At 40.0% G+C, this 10,904-nt stretch overlaps 2 protein-coding genes across 2 annotated transcripts; both read right to left on the bottom strand.

Annotated features, from left to right (window-relative positions):
* Positions 1 to 1,756: 1,756 nt before the first annotated feature.
* Positions 1,757 to 3,674, bottom strand: LOC129793060 (pre-mRNA-processing factor 19). The gene is made up of 2 exons (XM_055832609.1): positions 3,533 to 3,674; positions 1,757 to 3,435 (listed from the first exon to the last, which is right to left on the bottom strand). Exons 1-2 carry the CDS (start codon positions 3,549 to 3,551, stop codon positions 1,940 to 1,942), a joined length of 1,515 nt encoding a protein of 504 aa, XP_055688584.1. The 5' UTR covers positions 3,552 to 3,674; the 3' UTR covers positions 1,757 to 1,939.
* Positions 3,675 to 5,629: 1,955 nt separating this feature from the next.
* Positions 5,630 to 10,884, bottom strand: LOC129793057 (solute carrier family 12 member 8). The gene is made up of 5 exons (XM_055832606.1): positions 10,472 to 10,884; positions 9,491 to 10,405; positions 7,130 to 7,558; positions 6,521 to 7,054; positions 5,630 to 6,455 (listed from the first exon to the last, which is right to left on the bottom strand). Exons 1-5 carry the CDS (start codon positions 10,522 to 10,524, stop codon positions 6,299 to 6,301), a joined length of 2,088 nt encoding a protein of 695 aa, XP_055688581.1. The 5' UTR covers positions 10,525 to 10,884; the 3' UTR covers positions 5,630 to 6,298.
* Between the last annotated feature and the right edge of the window lie 20 nt (positions 10,885 to 10,904).

Below are 10,904 nucleotides of genomic sequence, written 5' to 3'. Positions count from 1 at the left end.
TTTCGCGTCCATTGGGTCATATGTTGACCTAAACGTGAAACATTTTATTTTTCCAAATTTTTATGAATATAAATTGCTTTTCCAAGTTATAAATGCATCAAATTTACGCAAAAGAAGCTAAAGAAGACGTTTTAAGGGGGGTCTCTTGTGAGAGCTGGTGAAATTAAATATTTTTATTTTTCTTGGGGTTTTTCTTAAACTTGGTTTTTCAATATTGGTTACATTTGAAGCCTAATTATTGAAGAGTAAGAAAATCACTTTCCGCCATCTTAGATGCGACGCCATCTTGAGATTTTCCTCAAAACACAAAGGTAGGTTTTTCTCAGGATCTACTGGATGGATTTTGATGGGGTAAAAAGCAAATGAAAGAGGAAATACCAATGCAGATTTTGATGTAGCGGAATTTTGAATTTCCACTCTGGGGCTGAGAAAAGTGGAAAAATGTGACTTTTGTTCAGATATTTTTGACGTTTTTCCACTTTTCTCAGCTCCAGAATGGAAATTCAAAATTCCGCTACATCAAAATCTGCATTGGTATTTCCTCTTTCATTTGCTTTTTACCCCATCAAAATCCATCCAGCAGATCCTGAGAAAAACCTACCTTTGTGTTTTAGGGCAGTTCTATGGAAAAGTCAGAAAATCACAAGATGGCGTCGCACCTAAGACGGCGAAAAGCGATTTTCTTACATTTCAATAATTACGCTTCAAATGTAACCTACATCGGAAAACCATGTTTAAGAAAAACCCCGAAATTTACATCATTAAAAATTATGTAAATTCTAACAATTTTCCCAAGAGACCCCCCTTAACTTAGAAACGTCCTCTGAAAGCATCCACAGAATAAATATCGTGATGAGAAGAGCGCATGTTTCAATGTATCATGTGGACACCAAAGGGTTAAAGTTTAAAAAACAAGGAAAATGCATTATTGGGCCCTATTCTGAGGCCAAAAAATTTTTGAAACTTCAGGAATTTGTTTTAAAATTTCAACAACATTTAAGATTGATTTTACAGCTTTTAACGCCTCTTATTAAAATGTAAAATGAAAAATAAGAATTTTGTGTTCAGAAGAAGTGTCTGATTGGCTGATAAATTCAGGTAAAAGCGTTCTATGACTATACTGTGGCTCCCTGCATAGGGGGGCGCCCCAAGGAGGCTCTGGTCAACTCCCCCAGTAACCTCCACCCTCGCCTCACGTTAATCTACAGAGCACTTCGCACGCACAGCCATCCCCGCACAAGGCTGAGCTCCGACTAACTCTACTCTCATCATATCTCTCTACTACTCTCATATAATTACTCTCTCAGTGCTCTCCTACATTCTCTTGTGAATTCTCGTATTCTCTCTCGCATATTTGAGGGCTTATAACCTGGGGCAGAAGACCGTCTCCAAAGGGTGGGCAGCCGTTACAGTTACCGCCAATCTAAGGGTACTCACTCTATGAGCAGGTTAATATTCGCTGGATAGTGAGTCAGGCGCTACAATACGTTGTTTATACCGTCACAACCTGAAGGGCTTTAGTACAAAATTAATTAATTAATTTAAAATTACTTTATTCTCGTAATTTTTTTTAGATAAGAATCTGAAGAAATTTTTCAATTGTCTCAAAACTGGAATTTATAGAAATTCAAGGTAGAAAATTCTTGCAATCCGGCTCAATTCTAAAATATCCAGAGCCTTGTCCTGAAATAAATCTTTTGTAACTAAAAATTCATAAACAACTGCCAAAGAACTTCTATCTAAATTGCAAAGAAAATTGACAATCCCAAATATTTATTCAGGAATTTTTCGCATTGAAGATTCTACATTGAAAATTCTAAAAGGTAAAAAGAAGATAATTTAAAAATGTAAAATACGTTACCTTTAATTTTTGAATTCGTTTTTTCTTTTAAATTTTTTTTTTTATAATCATCGTGTGTTGGTGGTGAAGGGGGACACTCTATTCAAATCCGTAGAGCTTTAGGGTACGATCCATGCTGGTGGATGCCAAGTACTGAGCGTGCTTGCCAAATCTTACACCAGTTGCCATTGCAGTGTGATCCTGGAACACCTTCAACTCTTGCCATTGCTTGCAGAGATAAATTCTGATGTCTGTACCCGCCACGGCCAAATAGGTACCACTTTGGTCGAAGCAGAGATCCTTCACCTCCTGCCCATCCTCGAGCTGAATAGTCTTGAAGTTCTTCAACTTGCGCAAATCCCATAATTTAACGCACGAATCATCAGCTGATGTGGCCAGATAGTAGCCATTCTCGGAGAAAGAGATGGCAGAGATGGGACCTGTGTGTCCGGGGAAATTGGCAACATTGCTCTGCTCCTTCAAATCCCAAATCTTCACTTGTGAATCCTCCGTGCCTGTGCCGAAGATGAGCCCATCAGGATGGAATTGAGCCGTAGTGAGACCCACTTCGGATGTATCCATGACCTTCGTGAGGAGTCTCCCGGTGCGAATGTCCGAAAATGCCCAATGCTTGTCAGATGATGTGGACAGGACGTAGTCGCTTGTGGGATGAAGTGAGAGTCCAGTTACGGGTTGATCGTGACAACGAAGGAGTAGAGTTGTCTGGGATGTGGGAACATTCCAGATGCGAATTGTCGTGTCCGGAGATGCAGTGATTACAAAGTCCTCCTCTGGGTGATAAATCACGCGTGATACCTTCTTCGTGTGCCCCTTGAGGATAGCAATCACCTGCTCGGTGTCCTTATTGAATACAGCGGCATTCTTGTCATTTCCACCCGTGATGATTTTATTGTGGTCAGACACACTAATATCCAGCGAGAGGATGCCTGGCACACTGGCTGAATGCAAACCCGGATGCGAGGCCAATGTGTGGAAGCTGCGAATGGTATCTTGGCCAATGAGTTCCTCCGGAACGGATCGTCCACGTTTCTTACGCTCCTGTGTGAGCACAGTTGCCTTCTCCTGTAGCTTCTGAATTGTCTCTGCACTCATGCCCACTTGCTCCACCGGCTGCGTGGCAATCCCCGCAGCTTCGGCACCAATTGATGGCTGTGGCACTCCAGCTGTAATGTTGATTCCTGCCTGGGGCTTAAGTGTTGCCAGAGCCTCTCGAGCCGCCGTCACTTCCTTATTGAGACGCGCAATGACACGACAAGCGGCGTCGTGCTGATAAAGAGCATGACTCAACTCCTGCCGTGCTGTCTGAAGTTGCTGCCGCTGCGTGAATGTATGCAGCATCAGGGAATCCCATTCATCCTGCATTGTTTTCAATGTAGCCGGAATGCTGGTTGCACTCGGCGGCTTGGGTCGTACAATGGGCGGTGTCTTGATCTCGATTAACTCCTCCACTTTGAGCTCCTTCCCATTAATGGGGTCACATCCATTCTCCACGATGTACTTCTCAATGATTCTTCGCTCAAAAATTGCCCCTGAATGGGGCGAAATGACCGGTTGATCCGGAACTTCATTTGTTACTGCAAAAAAGTAATTCACATTATAACCTCACTTTTGTCCACCACACCATTTAAGTAATTTACAAAGGATTTACAGAATTCCCGGAAAAATACTTACTAGCACACACAAGAGCCATGACTCAGGGATAGATTGGGAATATTTTTAGCAGGACAGAGAACCCTTTTCAAGCTGATTTTTCCTTTTTCCGGGAGATCAAAACAACACCAAAAAATCAGCAGCGCCCTCACTCTTAAACGTAAACACAGCATAGTGACGTCACTGTTTATGTCAGGTCAGGGAAATCAGGAGGAAGTTCAGGAAGAATGTCTGAGAGTGAATCTGATGAGTGTACAAATCTCTTGCTCCGTTTTGGAGAGGATTTCGTGATAAATATGCTGGTGGACTTTCGGCAGAAGACATTCAGTGAGATTAAAATCAACGGCGAGGAATTCAGCTGCCTTAATTGCCTGGCAAAGGAATCATGCAAGAAGGAAGATCTGGAAAAACTCGTATATCGTGTATATGAAGATCATCCGGAGAGTATAATACCAGATGACACGGATACAAGTCAAACGGATGAACCGGAGGAGGATTGGATTAATATTCGTTTAACTGAGGACGTTGATGGGATTCATGAGATTGTCTTGGAGCCCCCTGAGGCATTTAGTGATACCAAAAGATCTCTCACACCACCAAAGCCAGAAGCTGCGACAGAACCCGTGCGGATTACGCGAATAAGGAAGGTGAAAAAGAAGCCAGTAGATCTCCTTCTGAATGATATAGAAGCTCCCCTGAGATCTCATCGTGACACCTCTGAGGACAGCAAAACTACATCTAACGCTCGAATAGAACCTCCAAACCCGCCAGGTAGTGCTGTGGTCGTCATTTCGAAGAAGAAGAACTGCTGCAGATTTGCAGGATGCACGTACAGGAGTAAGAATCTGAGTGATGTGGTTAAACATGAGTATACCCACACAAGGACCAGCTTATATGACTGTGAGGACTGCAACAAGAGTTTCACACAGAAGTGCAGCCTCCAGAGGCACATCTCCTCCGTCCATCTGCAGCACAAGAAAATCCGATGCAACATCTGCAACACAGCCTTTAGGGATAACTATACGCTCAAGAGGCACAAAATTCACAGCCATCCTGGGGAATGATTAGCCCGATCGACCAGACTTTGGGAATGGCGGAAAAGACCTGAAATGCCTAAAATTGATGAAGATCACGAGCAATGACAGAAATAAAGAAGATCCCACAACTGCCACCAAATGTTCCCTGAATATTATTGAAGGATGTTATGCACAATGTATGGGGAAGTTGACAAAGTTTGTAAGAAATCAGATTCATAGAAAATTGAGAAAGAAATGGTTTGGGCTTTGTTCTTAAAATTCAAAGACTTAATTTACTCTGCATAATGTCCTTTAACCCTCCGTATACTATGAGGGGCAGGTGACCGACCCAAGAGCTATATTTTGATTAATTGCGCCTTAGTTCTTAGAGGTATAAAACCAAGCTTTTGGAAATAAGTTCCTTGGTTATCTGAGAAGATTGTGTCAAAATTTCATGCCAATCCGACCACCAGAAAAAAAGTTATTAACAAAAATGTAAGAAGAAGGAATTCAAAAATTGGTGTAACGGTCAAATTTATTCCATTTTCTCTTCGCCTTGTCACTCTTTGTCTCTTTCTAGACGATTCTAACCCCAAAAAAATCACTGCAAAATTCATCAAAAATTCAAAATTCCATTTAAAATTTATTTTTGTGTTCTAAAGTGGACAAAAGACTTCTCATGGAGTACCAGGAGTCTATTAAAGCTCATTTAACCGAAATAATTTGCTTTTTTTACGAAAAATTCTATTGGGTCGGTCACCTCCCCCAATAGTAATGCGCGTAAGTGTTTTGGTCACAGTATGGAGGGTTAACATTTGAGTTAAGTCTTTTTCTTAATTACTGTTTAAAAATCTTGAAAATCTCAATAAAAATCAGATTTGTATTAGAAGTGTGTAAATATTTTTTCAAAAAATGGAATCAATGACGTCACTATTGTATTTTTATCTCCCTAAATGCATGAAACATTCACGCTGATGTTTCATCTGCTTTGACAATCCTTTTAAAGTACTTTAGAGTTGACGAAAGAATTCCTTTCCACCTGAAAGAAAAAGACTTTCTCCCTTTGTGGCAAAAATATGTAGAAGAAAAGAAAACCAACTGATTTCGTCACGGTACAAGTTTATCAATTTTTCTTTAAAATTATACATCAATCTGTGATTAATTTAGCCTAGAATTCAGTTATTTTTTTTTTAATGATAGAAGTTGCGATAAATACAGCATGTCCCTTCTTTATTTACACAATCAATCAATTTCACTTTATCTTTGCTCTTAAATTGCTACACAAAAAAATTAAAGATTATATAAAAAATAAACTGGTTTATGTGCTCTATATAAGCTACCTCACTAAAAACTATTGATATATAATTTCTTGTTAAATAAATAGTCATGTTAAACATAAAGTTTACTATACATTTCTTTTCTTTGCCTTTGTGCTTTATCTTTTAATCTTCCTCGTGAGAGAGGAAATGTGAGTTTTTAAGGAATTTTGTTGTTTAAATAAATCTCGCTGGATCAAAGGCACTTTACAAAAATTACAATTTCTGCACGAAAAAAAATTAATTAAGGAATCTTGTGACAAATTTAAAAGAAAAATTTTGTCGAAAAAAAAACCTAATCTCTGTGGAAATCTCCTAATTTTCCATGCTAAATCTCACAAATTATTTTTTTAGAATTTCTTTTCTGGTACAAAAACACCTTTTTCTGGGAATATATTGCGGGAGGAATTGTAGAAAATCTCTCTCTCTCTCTTTTATCGCACACACGGCAGCCTTTAGATATCAACGTATTGTCCCTGAACAACGGATGATTGGTGATAGCGTCGCCGTGAGGAGAAATCATCATTCTCCTCATTTAGCTGTGCCTGAGTTACTTCAACACCCGGACATGATGGCGTCACAACAATTTGTTCGTACTCATTGACGCGTTTTCTGTGGATAAAAATTACGTTAAAAAACGCATTTTTCGGGGAATTTACAGTGAAAAAAAAACTCACCCAAAACACCGGAAAATCACACCCTTGAGCCAGACAAAGAAGCGAAATTCATGCGCCAATCCGGGTTTCACGGCGGGATTCGCCGTACCAACGTAGAACCACACGAGAAAGACAACAACGAGGCACACAAGAGCATAAATCCAGTGCACCAGGAGCATAATGAAGATCTTTATGGCGGCCCCCATGAGGGATGCCCAGCGATTGCAGAAGCCCGAATACCAATTCTTCGTTTTGGAATGAATGTGCGGCCTGGCAGCGGCAATGGGTTCATCCTCATCCCCACCCTCTTCACCTGCATTTGTACTATTAACCCCCCGGAAGACCACATCGGAATTTATGGACTGCGTGGTTGAGGAGTTGGGCAGGTGATTTGAATGATTGTGACTCGGGGTATTTGCCTGCGATGTCGGTGGTGATGATAGATTCTTGTGCCTTGTGCGCTCTGGGAAGAGATGATCGAGATCATTATTCTCCTCCATCGTTGCTCCATAGCGTCGAGATTCATACGAGGGACTCTGAGCTTGAATCCTGAACCTACTCAACAACAACAACGAAAAATCATTCAATTAAAATCAATCACAAAACAAGACAAAAAATTCTCCAACAAACCTCTCTTCTCGTCGACTCTGAATGTCAAAAGTCTGCGCCAGGGCAAAGTAGGAGTAGTCAATGCATGCATACGTGAGGAGGAAGGGCATCGTAACAATAGGGGCCAGTGTATTGATATCCCCAACAATGATAAAAGTGATCGTCACCGTAGCCACCACGGCCATTGCATACAGTGGCACCTTGTTGGGCCCCCTGCCCTTCCCCAAGCCCCCAATTCCAGGGATAACACTCTCATTGGCGATACTCTGAAGGACACGCGGAGTCCCGTACATGGCGCCAAGGCACGATGACATACTACTCACGTAGATTCCAGCCAGGAGGAGCATCTGCACAGCAGATACCTTCACGACAATCATAAAGTCCTTCAGGAGTGTTTCACGCCTCACAATGGCACCCAAAAAGAGGGCAAAGATCAAATAGAGGACGGTCCTATCAAAAAAAAATGTTAAAAATTGTATAAAAAATTCGTGAAAAGTCATTAAATTCATGAAATAGATTAAATAACTCGTTGTATGAGTTCATCGCTTCAATATAAATTTTATTGGATTTTAAAGCGTGCTTAACTTTCACTTCTCATCCAATTCGAGGGCTATAAATTTCCAAAATTTCAAAAGAATTTTTTTTCGATAATTTCATCTTTAGCATTTTCTCTTGGATAATCGGGATAATCAATTATTTGGAGGAAATCAACAAACTTTTGAAGTTTACGGGTAATAAAAAAATGATAAGGATAATTCGAGATAAAAGGAGGATAAAGAATCAATATGGTCAAAAATTCATGGATAAAATATCAAACGTTTGAATTTTACAAATAGATTATCAAATATGTATGCATTAATAATTTCAGACATTTTAGTCGAATTTTAGTCTTCATCGAATAACAGATTAATAACATATTGAAGATAATCCAGTTTAAATATTTAAGGATAAAAAATTTACATTAGAAAATCATGGATAAAAAGTTACCATTATGTACATACGAGGTAAATTGTCGCTTCGCTCCAATTTACCTCGCCCCGCTTCGCGGGGAATTCTTGCGCTTCGCGCAAATTTTAGAGGGAGAAAGGAATTGTGATGAATTGAAATATATTTAATGGAAGATTTATTCGTTGGTAAAAACCGTCTGGTATCAGTAGTCTCTGTACCAAATTTCATCACGATCGGACCAACGGTGTAGAAATGCATAGCTGAACAGACACCATATTTTAGAGAGACCTTTCTTTATTATGTAGATGGGCCACACAAAAACCTCCAACAGATATTTCAAAGGGAAAAAGTGAATTTCATACAACATTTATGGCGCCAGATTCAAAAAGTAGTCAAAAAAGCATGAATTTTATATGGGGGCTATGTGAAGGGGGGCTCTGGGGGGAAAATGAATGTCGTTGGTAAAAACCGCCTGGTATCAGGAGTCTCTGTACCAAATTTCATCACGATCGGACCAACGGTGTAGAAATGCATAGCTGAACAGGAACGAAATTTTAGAGAGACCTTTCTTTATTATATAGATATTGATAAAATAAATGAAATTTGATATAGAATTAATACAAGAGAAGATTTTACAGAAAATAGATAAAATGTCGGATAATGAAAAACTAACGGATAAAGTTTTCTTTGAAAAAAAAAGGTACGAAACAACAATTATTATGGAACTTTTATAGATGAAATACGTACAGGGCTATAGCAAGGAAATTGTAAAATGGGAAAAATATTCGATATTTTATCCAGAGTTATCTCGAGATAACGCATATAGCCCTAGTTGTTGCGCGTCGTGAAACAAGCTTATAGTGATGATGATATCTCGAGATAAATTCAAAGATTACACAAATAGCTTGAATTCTGGATACAAATTTTAACGCCAGAATTATTTGGATAAAATCCTCTAAAAGATTAGTTTTCACGAGGAAATAAATTATTATTCTTTGGATAAAAATTTTACGTCATTTACAAAAAAAATTGCTAATTAAAAGACATATAAAATATCTATCATTAAGTGTTAAAATATAAATATTTGAATAAGCTATCCCACGTTAGAAAATTCAAGATAAAAATTGAAATTTTCATTTCAAAAATACCACAATCTTAATTATCTCAGATCTTTTGAAGTATAGCCAAAATTTAGTTTTCGTAAAGCTGGATAAAAACAGCTAACAAAAAAAAAAACTTTCATTGAAAAAAAAATTTATCAGTGAAATTTTCATGAATATTTGAAACCTCTTCTCATTCAAAATTTATTTGGAGACGCTAAAAAAGCTAATAGTTAATTTCGATTGAATATTTAGCAACTTTTTAATTATTTCACAGAGCTAATTAAATATTCAAAGTAATAAAAAAAATTTAATAAATAAACGAGAAACTTACGAAGTGCTGAAAGCTGCAAGAGTTCCATTGGGGATGTCTGTGGATGGGGCCCTGAGATCACCACTCATGTTGATGCCAGACAGGATTCCCGTGATTGTGGGGAAGAAGACACCAAAGACGCGGAACCAGGTGTACCCGTCTTGATAGTCAGCCCAGAGATTTAATTTGAAATTCCCACTGAGCCATCCCTCAATCCCATTCTCCGGATCATTGGCCACAAAGGAGCCAATAATAAAGTCCAGTGCTGAGAGAAGGAGCACCACAAGGAGGGCAAATTGAAGTTTAACCACCCACTTCACTCCGGCGACATTTATTATGCCTATTATGAGAACAGCCCCAGCGGCAAAGCCCCTGATGGCCCAGGTGTTGCCTGCGAGGCCCACAAGTCCCGCCATGGATTCCCCAAAACCGAGGACATTGAGAGCACATCCAACGGCCTGACCGAAGCAGTAGAGAAGCCCAAGGGATCCCCCAAAGCGTGAGCCTAGAGTGTGGGCAATGAGGAAGTAAACTCCTCCACTCTCAACGCGACATCTCTCGCAAATCCCCACAGCTGAGAGAACGGATATGAGGGCAATGGACACGGAGGCAATAATAATGAGGATTGCATTGATAATCCCAGCTTGGGCGACAATCCACCCGGAGCGAAGGAAAACAATCACACCGAATATGTTTATGAGGCAGGACGTGAAGACCCCGTCCCACGTTCCAAAGAGCACCGGCTGTGATATGAAGAAATTTGTTCGCCACCATGGCTTGTCTCCTTGCTCCTCGGCAAAGATTTCATTGGCCCCGGATGCTTGATGCCCTCCAGCTGCGTACTGATATTCATCTCCAAGGTCTACAAATCCCCCTGAATTACCCCGTGGGCGAGCTCTATTGTAGTGATGGGGTTCCTCATTCCCCAGGCCATATCTGGAGGAAACAAAAGTGCCATTTTGGAGAAACGTTTCACCTGGAAAAACTTACGGAAAGTCTCACCTTGACCAATCCACCTCAGTCCGGCGATAGTTTGTGCGATCTTCTGCGTCCATTGTGTACCCAATGTGACCTCGCACACACTGTCCACCGTGGGAAATCACCAAATTCCTTATCACAACACCTCACCACTTATCAGTCCCAGGTGAATAATGGGGAGAACATGAAATTTCCGTGAGAAATATTTTTGCACTATTTTTGCCCACGCGTCTGATGTCATTCCCCCACACGCCCCCACTTTGAATTTCAACTCACTGTATGCACCACTTGCCTCAAAAACATCTCACTTTGCCACTGCCTGATCACACTCCCAGACACCGGAAGTGTAGAGAAATGGGAAGAAATGCTGAAAAATCACGGCTGAGTTTTTTTCGCACACAAACACGACCATGAATCATTGAAACTTGACATTTACGTTGTCACTTTCACCGGCCCT

The sequence above is a fragment of the Lutzomyia longipalpis genome, chromosome 3, assembly GCF_024334085.1.
Source record: "Lutzomyia longipalpis isolate SR_M1_2022 chromosome 3, ASM2433408v1".
Taxonomy (NCBI): Eukaryota; Metazoa; Arthropoda; class Insecta; order Diptera; family Psychodidae; genus Lutzomyia; species Lutzomyia longipalpis.
This window is presented reverse-complemented; position numbering and strand designations above follow the sequence as displayed.

Bases quoted from the DNA above. Each gene is read 5' to 3' on its own strand.
- LOC129793057 (XM_055832606.1), bottom strand. From the start codon at position 10,524: ATGGACGCAGAAGATCGCACAAACTATCGCCGGACTGAGGTGGATTGG. The intron at 10,406-10,471 runs GTGAGACTTTCC...TGTTTCCTCCAG, and splicing joins ACTGAGGTGGATTGGTCAAG to ATATGGCCTGGGGAATGAGG. The intron at 7,559-9,490 runs GTAAGTTTCTCG...TTTTTTTGATAG, and splicing joins CTTGCAGCTTTCAGCACTTC to GACCGTCCTCTATTTGATCT.